The sequence below is a fragment of the Aspergillus ambiguus genome (assembly GCF_047715705.1).
Source record: "Aspergillus ambiguus strain CBS 117.58 unplaced genomic scaffold BDV59scaffold_23, whole genome shotgun sequence".
Taxonomy (NCBI): Eukaryota; Fungi; Ascomycota; class Eurotiomycetes; order Eurotiales; family Aspergillaceae; genus Aspergillus; species Aspergillus ambiguus.
In genome coordinates, this window is record NW_027395536.1 from 425,393 (window position 1) to 442,931 (window position 17,539).

At 52.4% G+C, this 17,539-nt stretch overlaps 5 protein-coding genes across 5 annotated transcripts; 3 read left to right on the forward strand and 2 right to left on the reverse strand.

Annotated features, from left to right (window-relative positions):
- Positions 1 to 12: 12 nt before the first annotated feature.
- BDV59DRAFT_63806 (acetate uptake transporter family protein) lies at positions 13 to 1,493 on the reverse strand. Its single transcript, XM_073696813.1, has 3 exons — positions 694 to 1,493; positions 455 to 623; positions 13 to 387 (listed from the first exon to the last, which is right to left on the reverse strand). Exons 1-3 carry the CDS (start codon positions 1,086 to 1,088, stop codon positions 70 to 72), a joined length of 882 nt encoding a protein of 293 aa, XP_073546543.1. The 5' UTR covers positions 1,089 to 1,493; the 3' UTR covers positions 13 to 69.
- A 1,359-nt stretch (positions 1,494 to 2,852) lies between these two features.
- BDV59DRAFT_63846 (uncharacterized protein) lies at positions 2,853 to 3,614 on the reverse strand. Its single transcript, XM_073696814.1, has one exon. The coding sequence runs from the start codon at positions 3,506 to 3,508 to the stop codon at positions 3,020 to 3,022; it is 489 nt and encodes a 162-aa protein (XP_073546544.1). The 5' UTR covers positions 3,509 to 3,614; the 3' UTR covers positions 2,853 to 3,019.
- Positions 3,615 to 7,958: 4,344 nt separating this feature from the next.
- Positions 7,959 to 9,705, forward strand: BDV59DRAFT_203371 (putative MFS transporter; the record flags this gene model as incomplete). Its single annotated transcript, XM_073694254.1, has 6 exons — positions 7,959 to 8,175; positions 8,227 to 8,388; positions 8,444 to 8,552; positions 8,602 to 8,639; positions 8,693 to 9,642; positions 9,694 to 9,705. The coding sequence occupies 6 exons, from the start codon at positions 7,959 to 7,961 to the stop codon at positions 9,703 to 9,705; spliced, it is 1,488 nt and encodes a 495-aa protein (XP_073546545.1).
- Positions 9,706 to 12,817: 3,112 nt separating this feature from the next.
- BDV59DRAFT_181772 (uncharacterized protein) lies at positions 12,818 to 14,051 on the forward strand. Its single transcript, XM_073690285.1, has 2 exons — positions 12,818 to 13,368; positions 13,451 to 14,051. The coding sequence occupies exons 1-2, from the start codon at positions 12,865 to 12,867 to the stop codon at positions 13,889 to 13,891; spliced, it is 945 nt and encodes a 314-aa protein (XP_073546546.1). The 5' UTR covers positions 12,818 to 12,864; the 3' UTR covers positions 13,892 to 14,051.
- Positions 14,052 to 14,168: 117 nt separating this feature from the next.
- On the forward strand, positions 14,169 to 17,532 carry BDV59DRAFT_181774 (putative chromatin assembly factor 1 subunit B). Its single transcript, XM_073690286.1, has 6 exons — positions 14,169 to 14,615; positions 14,691 to 14,706; positions 14,803 to 14,905; positions 14,964 to 15,200; positions 15,263 to 16,340; positions 16,388 to 17,532. The coding sequence occupies exons 1-6, from the start codon at positions 14,512 to 14,514 to the stop codon at positions 16,971 to 16,973; spliced, it is 2,124 nt and encodes a 707-aa protein (XP_073546547.1). The 5' UTR covers positions 14,169 to 14,511; the 3' UTR covers positions 16,974 to 17,532.
- The last annotated feature ends 7 nt before the right edge of the window (positions 17,533 to 17,539 follow it).

A 17,539-nucleotide genomic window follows, 5' to 3' on the forward strand; every position in this document is an offset into this window, starting at 1 on the left:
CCTTCCCTGCTCCCGCGGCGGACGGCACGAGACGACCATATCGAACGGATGACCGCGCGTGCGTCTCGCTTAGGCCTGCTCGCGCTCGGTCTTGCGAGAGCGAGCGGTCGGGGACCAGGGGAAGTGGGCAACGGGGATGATGAAGAAGCTGTTGGAGTTGTCGGCCATACCAGCCAGGGCGTTATACCAGGCAGTGAAGGCGGCAAGGAGACCGAAGAAGCCACCGGCCTTGATGACGGGCGGGTTGGGCTTGCCGGCCGCGTCCCGGTGGATGTATCCGATACCGAGCAGCAGGAAGGTCAGGTCCAGGAAGAAGAACAGCAGGAAGAAGGCGACAGTGGAGCGCAGGGTGCAGAACAGCAGGATGGTGGTGAAGATGAACCAGCCCTGGAAGAGGTTAGTATTGGGGGAATTTTTTTTTCTTTGGCTCGGGTGATATTGGGGAACCACTTACGAAAAGCATCAGACCGAATGAGTTGTCGAACATGGCGGTGCCACCAGCTTCTTCAATGGTCGAGGCAATCTTGAATCCACCGGGGGTGAGGACAATGGCGAACGAGAGCCAGAAACCGCCGTACGAGGACAGCGCGGTGGCACCGAAGGTGTTTCCAACGGCCATTTCCCTGTGACACGTTAGACCACGCGCCGGGGAGATAACGAGCGGGGGAGAGAGAGAGGGAGGGCGAAACGTACCACATGCCGGCAAGCAGCTGGACGAGACCACCATAGCCGAAGGCGAGGGCGACGACGATGTTGGGCTCGGTGATGTCACGCGCACCCATGTTGATGGCGCTCAGCACGAAAGTGGTGAGGGCGAAAGCACACAGGCCCAGAGGAGCGGGGTTGGCGAACTTGCGCTGCTCGACGGACTTGTAGAGACCGGGCTGGAACTCACCCCCGAAGGGACGCAGGTTGGCCTCCTTGGTGTTGACCACCGACAAGGGACCGTAGCCGAAGCGGGCGGCCGCTCTGGCGGTCTGCTCCTCGGTGAGGGCGGGAGCAATGGGAGCACCACCGTTAACTCCATCGCTGGAGCCCTCGGGAGCAACGTCCTTTTCGAGGGCTGGGTTGTTCTGTTCGGCCGACATGATGGATGGATGGGTTGATTCGGATCTATACACAATAGGTCCGGGTCAATCCAATGGGACGGAATTAGAGAGGTGAGATGTGAATCAAGAACAGGAAGCGTCTAGCTTGCTGGATGATTCGAAGAGGAATATATATGAAGCAAAATCAGGAGAAACAGAAGATGATGATGCGCACAGCACTGCTGAGCGGGTCAAACGACACGACAACGGTTTGACGATTAGGACCGTGCCCGATGGAGAACGGAAAAGAATAAATAGAAATAAGAAGAAGACTAGAACCGACCAGGGGCTTTAGGGAAATGAAGAGGGAAAAAAAGAGGAGATCGAGGGGAGGAGGAGGGGAGTAGAAATAAGTGGACGATGCAGTGATGGGCGAAGAAGCGTAGACTAGGTCGACCTGACAAGGGGACGAACCAGCAACTTACCACAATGGGAGGAAGGGCCGTTAGTTGAGTTTAGGGCGATCTTTAGTGTTTGTCTAGCAGTGCGGGAGAGAGGGAAAAAGAAAAAGTAAAAAAAAAATATTCTAGCTCTGAGTGGAGTTGAAGTGGATGTCGTTTCTCGTGTCAACAACAGTCTAAGGACGACGGACAATCACTATCCACATCAGCGAAGGGGGGAAAAATGAAGGAAAGACGAAAAGACGAGAAGAATGCATTATATAAGATTGGGGAAAGCGGGGAGAGCATTTCCATCACCCTTGGCCATCATCTAGAACCCTTCTGGGGGAAATGCTCCTAAACATGGAACGTGGTTTGGTTGGCCCAAGGATGAAAGGAAGTTTTTTGTTGTGAAATAATAGGAAGCGAAATGGAAATAATCCAAGACCGGGGTGGTGGAGACTTTACATTACCGTACGATGGGATACGTGCTTCGGTGCGGCGTAGGTGTATACCTAGGTCCCTTGTACTGGAGGCTGGGAGAGTATTCGTGAGAATCACCGCTAGAGACGCAGCAGATGTTGTACATTAGAGAATTCTATCAGAACATTCTAATCCTGTACCAAGGTCAACCTGCGTCTACCTACCTAGAGATATCGACGCCATGTACTCCGTACCGTACGTTGTCCCGGCTCTTCCGCTTCATCCCATGGAAGGTTGATACTACTACCCTTGCGGATGATGAGATGATGGCATGGATCCGCTACGCCCCCAACCAGTCATGATGTTTTTGACTTCTCCCTACCTCGTCCTCGGTTCTTCTCGCTGACTCCCTCCGAAACATCAGCGGCAAGGAGCTCCCTATCCATTTAGCCCCCTCTCCACCTCTGATCTACGGCAGGCCTGTCCACATAGGCTAAAGCTCTCTCCAAGTGGACACGGCTCATCCAAGGGCGAAAATCTGGATGTCGTGAACAAACAACATTGACCAAAACACAAATCACCCTCCGAAAGAAGTATCGGCCGGTGGACCCTCCATCAAACCGTCTCCAGTCCTTTCCCGTGCACATCGTCCTCGTCCTCGGGCAAATCAAAACATTGTCGTTGCCTGAGAAAGCTTGACAGGAGGGCGTTCGCCAGAGTAATAATACGATCGGAAGATGGCAGATACCTTACATGAAGAGCCGACCTAGATCCTCAACCGAGTAATTACGGTAATCAGCATTCCAGCATGGCCCAAGCCAAGTCTCACCACGTTGCTTCCCACGGTCAACAAATCTTTTCGAGCTGGATCGGCCGGAAGATTTCTGCGGTGGATAAAGCATGCACACGGTGTACTCCGAACTGGTGGGCAAAAGGAAAATAGAAAGCAAATTTCGATAGAATTGATCAACATCGACGGACGCCAGGAAACAACAAGTTTTTAAAAAAAAAAAAGTTCACCTAACGGAACCTCCCTCCACTACTCCGTAACCAGGCTAGTAGAAAGCTGCCAGGATGTTATGGAGGTTTCCCCGTCACCAGTGGCGGATTACGCACCAATGATTCACCTCATCCGATCGGGACCCATGGACAGACACAACGGGCAGACTTGGTAGTGCTGTTTCGTCCTCGTCCATCGTGGTAATGAAGAACGAACCGCTCCACTTGAGTTCCCGTGTTGACCTTGACCTTGACCGTTCGGCCGCCCCTGTCCCTGCGGATCCGGCCTCCTTTTCGTTGAGACGACTGCTGATTTCGATTCATCCGAGAATGGAGCAGGAGGGTCTCATCAAACAGTGCGATGAGTGAATTACGAGGCCTCGATGGCGTCCTTCGGAGTACGAACAAGCTCATTCTCCCGAGCCCCATCACCCACAGCTTATCATCATTAAACCAAGTCCCCTCCTGACACTTGACACTGACAGCCTGCGACAGCCGACCGAGGCAAATAGTTTGTAGACTACTTCTCCCCTGACCAGGTGAAAAGCCGATTATCAATTTCCCGGAACGGCTATTCTTCGCCTGTCGGATGTCGGGGCGAAAAGCAGTCGTCCCCATAATCAAACATGCCAGTCTCGACGGAGCGACCCCGGTCAGGGTGTCACGCGAAAATCATACCTGATTATTCAAGATTCGACTGGCCGTCTTACCGTCCCTCTCCTTGATTCGATGGGGTCGAGGAGTTTGCTCGGGGGTCCCGCCCAGGGGTGTCAGGTACACAGCATCTGATCTCCTCTCGCTGAAGTCTCACGACAGTCCATCGAGTACCTATGTACTCCCGCAACGCAGGGGTTTCTCGGGCAACGTCAAGGGCTGACCGTCGACGGAGTAAATCCCAAAGTTTCGCGCAGAGTATCGTGGAAAGGGAGATGATGTATCGATTCCGTGCCACCCCCGGCCTCCGCGCTCCGGAACACCAGCTAATTAATCCGATACAAACAAGAGAACAGGTGGCGCTCCATTCGTACCTGCTCCAGATCGGTGGACTTGTACGCCGTACAATCAGGCTTTTTCCAAATTGGGGCTTAGCTTATGGTGCTCTGTACCAGAAGGATTGCGGTCAAATTCCTGGTGACTGCTGGTTCGGTAGGTTATCTGGTTGGGATGGGGCCTGTTTCGCCAAGATGGCCGACCCCCCTGCTGCAGGTCATACCGCAGTCCAGCCTGGACTGATGTCCATAGCAGACTAATTTAAGCTGCATATATAGTTGCGTGGTAGTGGCGATGGTGATTGGCACACGAGCTCAACCAGGAGCTCCTCTTTTCTCTATGGCGTACTAGACAGAAAAATCTTCACTGCTCTCCCACGCTAGCGAATTCGTGCAATTATTCGATTAGTCACATCTCTCATCACCTTGGTTGGTTTGGTTGATGGTATTTGGCCTTCGGGTGGTCAATGCAAGCCGCATAACACCGTGTCCTACGCGAATCTGAATCGCCCCCATTCTACTCAACATTCTGTCACAATGAACCCTAATATCCTCCAATCGTCTGTGCAATGTCTATTTAGCCTAATTTTTCCTGCGTTGTCCTGGAGTAATGAATAAGTTCCAATTGTCGATGATATAAGCCCCGGCCAACAATCCTTCCGCGGCCGTCCAGCTCAACACGTCTCAAAACTCCCTTGGCATGAATCCTTCATACTCTGGAGTACAGCCACCCCGCGCTTGGTCTTCTGGGAAACAAGACCAAGAATTCGGGAGGCGTTTTCGACCGCACGGCGGCGGATGTACGGAGATAGCGGTCTCCGAGAGAGGTTCCATCCTTGGGTAGCTTACAGTACCCATGGTTATGGTGTCCAATTCTCAGACTCCCTGCACGTCGCAGATCTGTAAACGGTCGATCGTGGAGATGACGATGCATACGGAGCACTGCGTACGTGGATGGGTCAATTCCTCATCCAAAGTTTGAACAGTATGATGTAATGCCGTGAGCTGAATCGAGTGACTTGGCCCTAGGTTATTCCTCCCGTCTCCGTTTCTCCGGATCGATGAAATAAGGCTCTTGGTTATGGCGACTCCACGTGGGGATGAATGGAGCTTCCTGGACCCTGTTTCTCCTCTAGACGACCTCATTTGTTACCCTCGGTACCAACGTTGTCACTCTGAGACCCTCGTTGGCATCTCCATTTCAAACCCCGGTTATTTCAGATACAGGACTATACGAGTCAACTGGTGTGATGACAAGACGGCCAAGGTGATCATCGTTCTCAGCGCCCACGGAGTGATGTGATTGCATCTCAGTCCTCTCCCTTCCCGTGGCACAAACCACTGAGAATAGATGCATCAGGTCACGGGATGAGGGGGATCGACAGCCCTATTTGGGTGTCTTCCATCGTCTCTCGGCATAGTGGTGGATGGTGATTGTGATAATGCACCTGAAAGCGTACGTACCTACTGACCTACGGACCAAGCATGGCGTAATATTCCATTCTCTGCCGTATGATGTTTGTTTCGTATTCATTCCGAAGTAATTCGTGCGTGGTACCCATCGATAATTTCAATAGCGTGGTATATATCCAGTTGGGAGAGCACGTAGTCCACTTCCCACCAGCCTGGGACCAGCTTTTCTCAGTTCCAGCCAGTGAGAAATCCGGAGTCGGGATCTGGGGAAGGTCTCTAGAGACCCATCGGACCCTGTTCAATCTCGTTTGGGAGGAACCCGACCGGACGTTGGGAGAATTGGCTGGGCATTCCCAGTTCCAACAACCCGCGGCTGGTTTCGGTTCGGAGGAGCGGAAATCTCTACAACGCGAGTTCTCCGTTCTGCGGTATCCAAGAATTAAGGATCCACCGGCCAGTGCCTTTCTTTCAGGTATTTTTTTGATAGTTCCTTGGATGAGCTAGCTACCTGTGATTTCCGTGCGGAGATGTCCCTTCGGGGTCCTTATGATCGGCGAGGACCGTCTTCCTTGTCGTTCGGATGGAGGGATCCCTCAGCTCTGGTGGAGAATCATACGATAGCCGTCCCTGTTGGCTGTCTTCTTGGTCCAACGCAGACTCAACACGCCAGAATGGCGTGGCAGTGGGGTAAAGGGTCAACAGCGGAAGTCGACCGAGCAAACTGAGGTTGTCAGATGATGTCCATACAAGCGAAGAGTCGTACGAATCTGTCGGCTTAAAGCTGAAGTAGCCGGTCAACGGGACTTACAATCGGGAATGACTGAGAGTCCACCACCTCCACACTCCAAAGCCAATGATCCGTACTGCGTACGAACTTGGGTCTCTTTTCAGCCAGCTACCTCGTCATATCGGGTGCGAAACCAGATCCTTCTCTAGCTGTTGCAATGTTGTTCTAACATATTGATTAGGTAATCAGCTGATATAACTAGTTAACTATCGGTTAGTTAGTTATATCTATAATCAATCGCAATCACAAATAGCGATCCAATACCGGTAGCCAGGCCTCTCTACTCCGTACACAGTAGGGCGTAGGTCCCGGTGGGTGGCCTGAATAGAGACAAACTATTTTACTCAGTCTCTTGATGGTGTATACAATATGCATTGCAGATCAACCCCGCACCTCCACCGGCTGGCCTTTCCATCATGCACACTGACTCTTTCATCTCCACGATGCAAAGATTTAGTGCTAAAACTGGAGACCCAGCGTTCGCAACTATTCATCTAGGGAGATCCATCTCCATCTGTTTGTCGAGACGGGCCGGAGTTGTCGGGTTCTACTTAGTCTGGTGGAGAGCGATCTACACAATAGAAGAGGCGACGAAAAAGCGGTCAAGCTGTTGGGACCGTCCATCAACACCAGTGAGCAGGATTCCTCCAAGGGCTGTCGCGCCATCAGAGCGCAGATTTCCTGATGACCGTATCATTGGACGGCTCGAGTGGTGAATGGTGAGGGGATGGCAAAAAATAGGCCATGCTCATAGGAGCCCCTCACGATCCCGTCAACACATCCAGCATGGAAGCTCTTAACGGAGTATGGTTGTGATATTCCAATGGACAGCATCGCGCCCTCTGTTAAGCATCCGTTCAAGCTTTTTACGATGCTTTGGGCATCTGTCCAGGATCTTCGCAAAGCGAGCTATTCCGTCCTTTTGTTGCTTGTCTTCAACCGGACCACCCTTAACTGATCTCCCCCAGGACCGGCCCTTCGCTTTATTGCTTGGACTATCCATTTTGCGTGGATGACTCGTCCGGGTGTATCGTGGGTTCAAAGACCGGAGACGTTGAACCTATTTGGGCAGTGCAATATGCTGCTCTGGTTTTCAAATCCAGGCTCACATACGTCGTAGAGAATAATTGGACGGCCATTTTGTCACACATTGAACACGCCCTCATCGTACTGGAGACCATTTGTGATCTAACGCGGCCATTGAACGATTGTGAGCATATGGACACGCATATTGAAGACCATTTATTCTCAGCGAAGGATCCCGCTCTTCAGGCCCAATGAAACAATCTCAGCAGCACATAAGGAGTGTCGAACCAACCCCTAATAGGTCAGCGAGGTTGCATTTCTCCAACTTGCCGCGTCGGCCGTCACGACCGGTTGGACGATTAAATAACCCCCCTGATAGCAAGGAACGCTGCCAGTCGTCTCTTCTCGGTGCGGGGGTGATAAGTCCTCCTGTTAGCGGCTGTTCTAATCTACACACCTGCTGCTTTGGGCGCGATCAACGTGCCGTGATAACCTTTTATCGTCTTTATCAACCGTCACTTGGAGATCCTCATCCCACCCTCAGATGTTCTCCAACGGTGAAAGCAGCGGTTACAGGCGCCCGCGAATTTCCCATTGATCTCTCATAGTCATTGGCGGATGAGCTCGCTAATCATCCGCCTAGACATGGCCTGTGACTTACGTCTTGTCTCTGTCGGGGGGGTCCGTTATCAGGATTGGGGCTAGCTTCTGTAACATTGCGCCTGTTTAAAGATGTAGGAATTTAATGGAGTGCTCCCCTCCCGTGCGAGGGTCCTTGAGCACGACCTCACAAAGGCCAGCGCAGTCCAAGGAACCGTGAACAGCTTTCATTTGCAGAGGATCGACTGCCACCATGGGGGCCGAGTCCGAAACCACAGTCGACGTCGAGGCGAAGAAACCGAGCCCTGTCTCATCCGACAGAGTCGATTTGGCACTCAATTTCCTTCGCTCTGAGGAAGCAGTCACTTTCTCGGAGGAAGAGGAGAGGAGGCTGGTTCGCAAGGTCGACTGGATGATTGTTCCCATGATGTTGGCAGTGTACTATCTTCAGTATCAAGACAAGATTCTGAGTTCGTGGACTGCTTGTGTGCTCTTCAATCGGTAGAAACTAATTAGCATAGTTAACTACGCCTCCATCATGGGCTTCTTAGAAGACACAGGCATGCGGACGAACCAATTCTCGAATCTCGCTCTGGTGTTCTACGTGTCGTATCTCTTCTTCGAATTTCCAACCGGCTATCTGATGCAGCGGCTTCCGACGGCGAAGTACCTGGGCTTAAACGGTAGGCAGTCACACGAAGGCGGCTTGGTCGTATACAGCTCATTGACAGTCTTCAGTTACCCTTTGGGGTCTCTTGACTACCCTGAATTGCGTAGCGAAGAACTACCCCGGACTGATTGCCCTTCGCGTTCTGCTGGGGTGCTTCGAAAGCGCTGTCGCTCCATCGTAAGCTTGCCCTGCGAGCCGGAAGTGGCAACCTCTTAACGCCGACTAGGTTAATCCTCATCACCTCCATGTGGTACAAAAGGAACGGTACAGTGCAAGGCCACACCCATCCCCACCCAACTATGTCCTAACCAGCATAGAACAACCCAAGCGCATCGGATTCTGGTACCTGGGGACCGGCATGGGCAGTATCATCGGCGCAATAGTCGCTTTCGGGCTTCTGTTCTACACAGGGGATGAATTCCGCTCGTGGCAGGTCATGTTCCTGATCTTCGGCCTGCTCACGATCGCCGTGGGTATCACTGTGATCATCCTCTTCCCGGACAACCCGATGAAATCGCGTCTGAGTCACCGCGAAAAGCTCATCGCCGTCGAGCGCCTTCGTGAGAATCGCACCGGTATCGAGAACAAGCAGTTTAAATGGAACCAGTTCATGGAGGTGTTCCGCGATCCGCAGACGTACTTGATCATTGTCATCGTTACGGCGATGAACGTACCCAACGGCGCCATCAGCAGCTTCTCCGCGCTCATCATCAAGAGTTTCGGTTTCACTACCAAAGAGACTCAGCTGCTGACCATCCCCGGAGGTGTCGTCAGTCTTATCAGTATCTTCGCCTGTACTTACCTGGCCGGCCGTTTCGACCAGCGCTGCTTCTGTATCATCGGCGTTCTGTCCATCGGTCTGCTAGGCAGCTGTTTAATGGCCTTTGCAGATGGCCAGGCTGCCCAACTAGCCGGTAATTACCTGACCAACTGTGCCGGATCGGCGCTGCCATTGATGTACTCTGTCGCAGGCGCGAATGTTGCCGGGCACACGAAGAAAGTTGCTATGAACGCTATCACCCTGATGGCGTTCTGCTTGGGGAACATCCTCGGCCCGTTAACGTTTCGCACGAAAGACGAGCCGGATTATATTCCTGCGAAGATCGCCGTTGTTGCTACATTGTCGGTAGCGATTTTCTTCGTCATCTTGCTGAAGGCTTATTATATGTGGGAAAATCACAAAAGAGATGCCCGTGGCCAGGGTTTGGAGCACAAAGAGAACTCGGAGTTCCTGGACCTGACAGACAAGCAGAACCTGGAGTTCAGGGTGAGTTTGTGCCCTTCATCTGGCGTTAGCCTGGATACTGACCCTACGTAGTATAAGCATTGAAACCGGCCCATGGTGGAGATCTCTGACGGTAATTGTAACTGTTGGGTGGTGCTGAGCTGTCATATTGGGGTTGTCACAGCTTGGATCATGAGCTTTGCATATTTTCCACTACTGTAGATATAACTGAGCATGGCTGCTGCGTCCTATTACGTAGAAATATCCAAAGTTCAGTAATGCCTCTCATTGCTCATGTCACATTCGATCATCGCGAACTCAGCCAAGAAAAAAACAGAATGGGTATTCAACAAAAGCATAGAAGACTTCAACTCTCGAGATTTCGCGCAATGGCCTCGAGCTGCACGTTAAACAACTTGATTTGGTTTAGAAGACCTCCTTGAGCTCCAGGCGCCCGGGAGCTCACGGTCTCTGCCACGCTGCGGAGCATGAACTCCAGTCCAGCAGTCGGAGAAGGACTAGCTGAAGAGTCGGCGTCCGGCTTCCGGCTACGCTCCAAGGCCAGATCCAGACTATGGAGAGAGTTGTTGATGGTAGTGCGGGCCTGCGGGTGAATTAGCTCCATATTCATTGACGGTTATGCAAACTATGATTGCGATGGGCATACCATTCTGGTGTTTTCTTCCTCCGAGTGTTTTCGGCGCACCGAATCCATCTGTAAGGCAACTCCTTCTCTCTCTTTACGGATCTGATATAGTCGGCTCCGCATGTCCATCATCTCGCGCTTGGCTTTCTTCAGCTTGACGCCCAGCACGAAATTACTATCGAGCATCTCGCTCAACTCAAAGAGACGACCTTCGAGTTCTGAGCCGAAAGCTTCCACAGCTTTCTTCTTCCGCGTCCATTCAGCTCGCCGAGCAGCGTTTGTTTCATTCGTGATTCCGTTCTTGAGCGTGTCCAAAGTTTTCTCCAGCGTTTCACGACAAATTTGGCCCAGTACATCAGCAGCATTCACGCCGCCCCGGCTGGGTAGCTTAGTTTTGCGCGTTGTTGCGAGCTCATCGGCAGATTCTTCATCGTTGGAAGAACCTTCCCCGCCTTCGGGCTGGGGCACTCCTGTGAGGGAGCGGACATTCACGAGTCGGTGTACAGTAACCGGGACTGTCTCTCCACGAGGTTGTCTAGGCTTCCTGGTGGCCCGGGAAGAGGTCTCCATGGTTCCATCTTGAGGTCCACTCTCTCCAGGTTGTACCCGGCCATTTCCTGGTTTTGGACTATCACGAGGACTATGAGAAGCAGATGACTCTGACTCGTTATCTTGCCCCGGTTCATCCTCCGATCTCGGCTCTGGCTCTCGGATCTGTGTGTGTTCTGCTCGTCTCTGTCTCCTCTTACCTTTACCCGTGGGCTGTGGCTCCGAATCTTGATCCTGCTTCGGGCCTTTTGACTTCCTCTTGCCTTGACTAATGGACTGCGACACTGGCTCCTGGTCCTCTTCAGATGTTTGCGCCAGTCTTGGTTGCTTTTGCTTGCCCTTGTCCTTGCCCTTACCCTTACCAGCTGGCTGGCGTTCAGGCTCTGATTCCTGTTCTTCCTCCTCCGTTTGTGCTTGATCTATTTCTTTCAGTTTCCTCTTGCCTCTCCTGACAGGAGGGGAGGTTTTTGCTATCGGTTCGGTTGCATGAGAAGCCTTCCTTTCAACGCGTCCAGCGCGCTTTTCCGACTTGAGGGTCTCTTTCTGTTTCCGAGACAAAGTAGAATCCTCAGGGGCGTCATTTGTTTTGTCTGATCGAGCAGAGTCCATGCTTTCGGCAGCAGGCACCTCCAACGATGGCTCCTTGTCATTTCTTGTCCGTTGCTTTTTAGCCTCTTGCTGTTTAGGTGATGTCCGACTTGTACTCTTCCGTTTTGCTGGGCCAGATCGACCCTGTCCCGAGTCTTTCTCATCAACGGGGAATGAAGCCGGGGACCGGCTCTGTCGTTCGTCTCGTCCTAGGATCCGGTTTGACTTGGGCACAGACCCAAGTTGGTTTTCTGGTGGCGCGTCTTGGGACGGAGGTTGTTGGGCCTTCCGGCCGGAAGGGTTTGCATTTGCGACGCCTCGTGAAGGAGATGTCTTGTCCTCGCTGGATCTCCGTCCGCGCTGGCTCTTGTCCTCCTTCTGCGAGTCGATACCAGTTACTCCTCTCACATCCTTGCGACGTAGCGGTGACTTCTGTTGCCCGGTGCTTGCGTCTGACGGCTTATCAGCAGGCAGCTGTGGTGACAATGCATCGCCTGGCAGTGTCGACGCTGGGCCAGAGGGTCCCTTTGGCAATTGAGGTCCGTCTTGTTCGGTAGTGGTGGTAGAAGTCTTTTGTAGAGATCCCTCGGGAGGGGATGTTGCGGCAGTTGTTTTGGTGCCATTTTGAATGACCTGCGAGTCTTGCGTCTCACGTCGCGAACTGTCACGACCAAAGGATGGTCTCGAACCTAAGTTGGGGGGTTCTACCATATTAGATTGTAGCCATCGCTGAATCAAACATATCCACACATACCAATCTTCCTTCTTTTACTGGTTCGAGTGTAATCTGACTCATCGGGGGGGATGTCGAATGTCGACGGACGTTCGGGAAGCGCATTACGCGAACCTCCCGGAGTTCGGCGCACAACACTATGACCAGGTGATATTGCGTCACTTCTCCCTGCAAAGACTGCAGAAGGCTGTGTACCTTGCGGCGCGGAGGGGCGTGATAGCGCGGGAGGACCGGTAGCAATACCAACATTATCAGCAGGCTGCGACGCGGGTTGGGAGAGTTCTGCGGGCGCGGGGTCCAAGCCGAAGGAAAACCCAAAGTCAACTTGTTTGATCTGGCGCGACCTATTTCAGAATACGCAAAGTCAGTGATATTTGCGTCGCTTGATTATTCGCGGGGGAAGAAGTGAGGGCGCGTACGCTGCTCCGCGCTGCCGCATCTGCAGCCGCTCCTCTCGATCTTGAAAGTGGTCAGTTGGATGCGAGTAAGGCGGGGGAATATGAGACACACTGGAAGCCATTATCGAGAACGAGCTCGACGCGCAGGGATACGCGCAGGAGACGGTGTCGAGGGGGAGATGGAGACGAGGAGGAGGTGACGGAGAAAGCGTGTTTAGTATGGGTGTCTCCCCCACCTAAAGCGGTTTAGCGGCAATCCGGCCAACTCTTTCTTTCTCCGCACGTTCTGCCGCATCAGATCATCATCTCCTCGTCCTCACTCCTTCATTGACTACGATCTCCTTGTCGTCATGGGCTGGTTCTGGGGTAATTCCAACAAGGACGACCCGGTCAAGAAGCTTGATCCGGGTCTCCGCGAATTCCTCGAAAATGAAGCCCCCAAAGAATACGTCCCGACCTCTGTTCCGTCCTCGCAGACTCCTCCCACCTCTTCTTCCCAGCCGGTAGATGCGCAGGCGCAACGACCGCATTCATCGGAAGCCGACGACTCCACTTCCCAGCCTTCCGTCCCTGCCGCATCGCTATTTCCTGACGGACGCTATGCACATCTCTGGAAGACCTACAAGCCGCCCAAGGATGAGACGGCGGAGATGAAGGGTGCAGAGCGAGTGATTGAGAAGTACAAGCAACGCAATGACACCGTGCACCGCGCCGCGATGGAGAACTGCGCATTGGAGCATGAGGCCCTGACCCTGTGCTTTCAGACCGGGAACTGGCAGAAGCAGCTACGGTCCCGTGCGACGCTGTGTTCCGAGGAAAACGGAAAATTCTCTCGTTGTTTTACGACACAGGCTGTGAGTGGAAGATAGTTGCGACCCGTTTAATTGGGAGAGGGTGGTAATGTACTAGAGACGCATGCTAACTGGCATGGGGTAGAAATTCCTCCAGGCATTGGGATATGCTGCCGCGTTTGACTGGGATGACGAGCGTGAAGAACGGATCCAGATGCACGCCGATAAACTCTATCACGAAATGTTGGACTATGAGAAGCGCGTCGAAGAAGCTCGGACCGCAGGCCTGACACCACCGCCGCTCACATCGCTCTTTAACCCCCAGGCAAAGCCCGCATCGGGAGATCTGGAGATCCCCGGAGGCGAATCGATTCCTGCCGGATTTAAACCATCAAAACCTTTGGAACAGCTGACGCCGCATGAACGGGAGCTGGAGATCCGGGCGCATTATGCCCAGCTGGAGCAACAGAAGCTGTACGCCCAGGAAGCCCGTCCGTTCATGAAGATCCACGACGATGCTCGACAGAAACGGCAAGAGAAGGCCGTGAGTTGGTTTGGCGAGACGATCGGTCGCTGGGTGACATGAAGAGAGGCGACTGTGATGATAGGATTTCAATTTCCATTCATGTATTATTATTTACCGAGTTCTTTATAATGAGGGGCGACAGGAGGTCCTTGTGTCTTGAGATTCTGTCTAAACGCTAGCCCATATATCAGAAAGACAATCGAATCAATTGCGAACTGGCTGTTGCTATGGTGGTTGTTGTGGTGGATGTTGTAGTGCTGACAGCCAGGCGCCTCCTCATTCGCCGGGCGCGTTGATCCCAAAAGACCAGCCGATCAAAGACGCGGGAAGGACAAAAGCATCGACATCACCACTTTCAACCTCCTCTTCTTCCTCTCTCCAACTTCCTCCCTCAGCTCGCCTCTCCTCTCGCCCACCCTCGCCTCAACGCCTCTTCATTCTCAACCTCATCCCGTCTCCGTCCTTCTCTCTTCCATGTCGTCTTCCTCTCTGTCTCTCGTCCCGTGATTCCTTGGCGACACCACACCTACACAGTCCGTCACGGTTACTCCTCCGCTGATCTCCAACTCAACACGCCCTCTACTTCTCTGTCGCCTGTTTTGGGACTTTGTTATATAGGAAACCTTCTCAGCGTGCTATCCACTTCACCTTGGGGAGCCCATTGAGCTCCCGCTCTCGCCATGAAGGCTACACCGTTGCTCATTGCCTGGCATAATGACAATGCCCCCATCTACTCGGTGCACTTCGACCCCAATGGAAAAGGCCGTCTGGCCACGGCTGGGAAGTATGTTCTTTATTATTCGACCATTTTTTTTATCGTGTAACGGTGGACTGGTGTGCTGATATTTATCTTTGACAGCGATAACAATGTTCGAGTACGACCCCCTCATCCAATCCATGCATGACCTTGAATCTCCTACCCCAGTCGCCCCTTGGTTTTTTCCCGCCGGCCTTTCTGACAGCCCCAATAGCTATGGAGAGTAGACTCCACAGGCGAAGAACGGACAGTCACATACCTGAGCACGTTGATCAAGCACACGCAAGCCGTCAATGTCGTTCGCTTTAGTCCCAAAGGTGAACCAACCTCGGTCTTACTTCTTACATGCCTGTGATGTCGCCTAACAATTTTCAGGTGAGATGCTAGCATCCGCGGGTGATGATGGAAATGTCCTCCTCTGGGTGCCGTCCGAATTACAAACCCAGCCTGGCCTCGGAGAGGATCGGTCGGATGATAAAGAAACATGGCGAGTAAAGCACATGTGTCGCTCGTCAGGTGCGGAAATCTACGACCTTGCTTGGTCCCCAGATGGAGTCTTCTTCATCACCGGGAGCATGGATAACATTGCTCGAATCTACAATGCTCAAACCGGTTAGTCGAACCGCGCCGTCGTGATCCCCCGATATCGTTGCTTATGGCTGTCAAACGTCTAGGACAAATGGTACGACAAATCGCAGAGCATTCACATTACGTGCAGGGCGTGGCTTGGGATCCTCTCAACGAGTTCGTCGCAACCCAATCGTCAGATCGCTCAGTTCATATATACAGCCTGAAAACGAAAGACGGCCAATTCACCCTCACATCTCATGGCAAGTTTCTCAAGATGGATTTACCCGCCAAACGCATCTCGTCTAGTAGCCCGGCTCCTCCAGATCCTTCAATTCGTTCTCAACCACCCCCTAGCAGCTCTGTGACAATCACATCGCCAGCTCCATCAACGCCAGGTACTCCAATGACTTCGAACCTGCCGATGGACCCGCCTCCAGTATCCCATAGCCGTCGGTCTTCATTTGGCTCCTCGCCATCGATCCGCCGCTCCGCCTCGCCGGCTCCGTCATTGCCATTGCCTGCCGTCAAGCCCCTCGAGGTCCCATCGCCCGGTGTGCTGAGCGGACTCGGAGTCAAGAATGCTAGCATCTACGCCAATGAGACATTTACCTCTTTCTTCCGACGGTTAACGTTTGCTCCAGACGGTAGCTTACTGTTTACCCCGGCTGGTCAGTATAAGATGTCTCATGTCTCCGCAACGGATCCTTCGAAGACGACCGATGAAATCATCAACACAGTCTACGTTTACACTCGAGCTGGTTTCAACAAACCGCCCATTTCCCATCTTCCTGGTCATAAAAAGCCGTCAGTGGCAGTCAAATGTTCTCCAGTTTATTACCACTTACGGCAAGCTCCTCAGCCTGTCCGCCATATAACGCTTGATACATCTTCCGGCGAAGAATCTTTCGCTTCTCTTCCTGAGCCGGTAGTCAAATCCACAACCGAACGTCCCTCAATGGAACCACCGTCAACAAATTCGGTGAACGACCCATCAAAGAGTAACCAACCTTCCAAAGATGACGGTCCATCCGCTCCATCTCCCGTACCCGTCTTCTCGTTACCATATCGCATCGTATATGCTGTCGCCACCCAGGATGCTGTAATGGTATATGATACCCAACAACAAACGCCGATTTGCGTTGTCAGCAATCTTCACTTCGCCACTTTCACGGATCTGACGTGGTAAGTTCGTCTTTTTCCTTCAAGAGTCACGTGTCTAACATTACCAGGTCTCATGACGGTCTGACATTGGTAATGAGTTCGTCGGATGGCTTCTGTTCGACACTTGCCTTTGCACCCGGAGAATTGGGCCAGCCATATAACCCGGCAACAACTGCCCAAGCTGGGACGCCTAGCGTTCAGCCTGTGAACCAGGCTCCGACTGCGCCCATGAAGGCGACAACTGCTGCCGGTCCTACCAACACCGCACCAGCGCCTCCAGCCAGCCCAGCACGATCGAACTCCACATCTTCAAATCCTACATCGGCTCCCTCACAACAAAGTGGGACTGTCATCAATAATCCCACCCCTACCCTTGGATCAGTACCCCTGGTAACGGCGACTCACTCTTCGCAACCTCCCACACTTCCTCTCACCACGCCACCTCAAACACCCATGTCCACCGTCTCTCAAAGTGGTGCAAGTACTACCAGCAATACCGTGTTGGGCAAGCGACAAGGCGAGTCCGACAAAGAAGACAAAGATCAGAGCTCCGCGGCTCCTCAAGAGCAGCAACAGCAACCAAAGAAGAGACGAGTAGCACCAACCCTTATTTCCGCCGCGAATGGTCCTTCTCCGCCAAAAGAAGCGCCATAGGGTGCTGTTCATATCCTTGTCTCACTTGCTTCTTTAGATTTTTCGCAAACACCCATCACCTGAACTAACTCCCTATCACTTTGTTGCTTTTTATTTCGGCTGTTTGGCATGGGCTGTAGGCTGAGGTGTATATGGTGGTATATTTTTTTTTTGATTTGATGACTCATTCTATCTTTCCCCAATCCACAGGTGGTTTATTCCATGACTTGTTTCAGGGTCACACTGTACGCCAGTCTCATGTTTGATGTTTTCTTGGCGCATTCATTTTGTTGACTCCGCTTTCACTTCGTCGGCGCTGTTTGATTGTTTATCGAATACGCTTCATGAGCCTTGCATGATTCTTGAGGTTGGCTTTTCATTGATTTAGGTGTGAGAAACAGCGCAACCCTTGCTCAGGAAAGGGAAGCACTCGCTCGATGGTGTTATAATAACCGATTTGGTTTACGAGTAAGAAGATTTCAAAGATTCACCATGCCGCCCTGTCCTATAGTTGCGCTCTACATGTACTGCATTATGTAAGGTACTTATTTGCTGGACACAGCGCGGACCAATATCTAGACATATTA

What these genes read in the sequence shown, in the direction of transcription:
- BDV59DRAFT_63806 (XM_073696813.1), bottom strand. Translation starts at nt 1,088, where the DNA reads ATGTCGGCCGAACAGAACAACCCAGCCCTCGAAAAGGACGTTGCTCCC. An exon ending in CAGCTGCTTGCCGGCATGTG is followed by an intron (nt 624 to 693) that starts GTACGTTTCGCC and finishes AACGTGTCACAG; the next exon opens with GGAAATGGCCGTTGGAAACA. An exon ending in CATTCGGTCTGATGCTTTTC is followed by an intron (nt 388 to 454) that starts GTAAGTGGTTCC and finishes AACCTCTTCCAG; the next exon opens with GGCTGGTTCATCTTCACCAC.
- BDV59DRAFT_63846 (XM_073696814.1), bottom strand. Translation starts at nt 3,508, where the DNA reads ATGGGGACGACTGCTTTTCGCCCCGACATCCGACAGGCGAAGAATAGC.
- BDV59DRAFT_181772 (XM_073690285.1), top strand. Translation starts at nt 12,865, where the DNA reads ATGGGCTGGTTCTGGGGTAATTCCAACAAGGACGACCCGGTCAAGAAG. An exon ending in GTTGTTTTACGACACAGGCT is followed by an intron (nt 13,369 to 13,450) that starts GTGAGTGGAAGA and finishes GGCATGGGGTAG; the next exon opens with AAATTCCTCCAGGCATTGGG.
- BDV59DRAFT_181774 (XM_073690286.1), top strand. Translation starts at nt 14,512, where the DNA reads ATGAAGGCTACACCGTTGCTCATTGCCTGGCATAATGACAATGCCCCC. An exon ending in CGTTCGCTTTAGTCCCAAAG is followed by an intron (nt 14,906 to 14,963) that starts GTGAACCAACCT and finishes AACAATTTTCAG; the next exon opens with GTGAGATGCTAGCATCCGCG. An exon ending in AATCTACAATGCTCAAACCG is followed by an intron (nt 15,201 to 15,262) that starts GTTAGTCGAACC and finishes TCAAACGTCTAG; the next exon opens with GACAAATGGTACGACAAATC.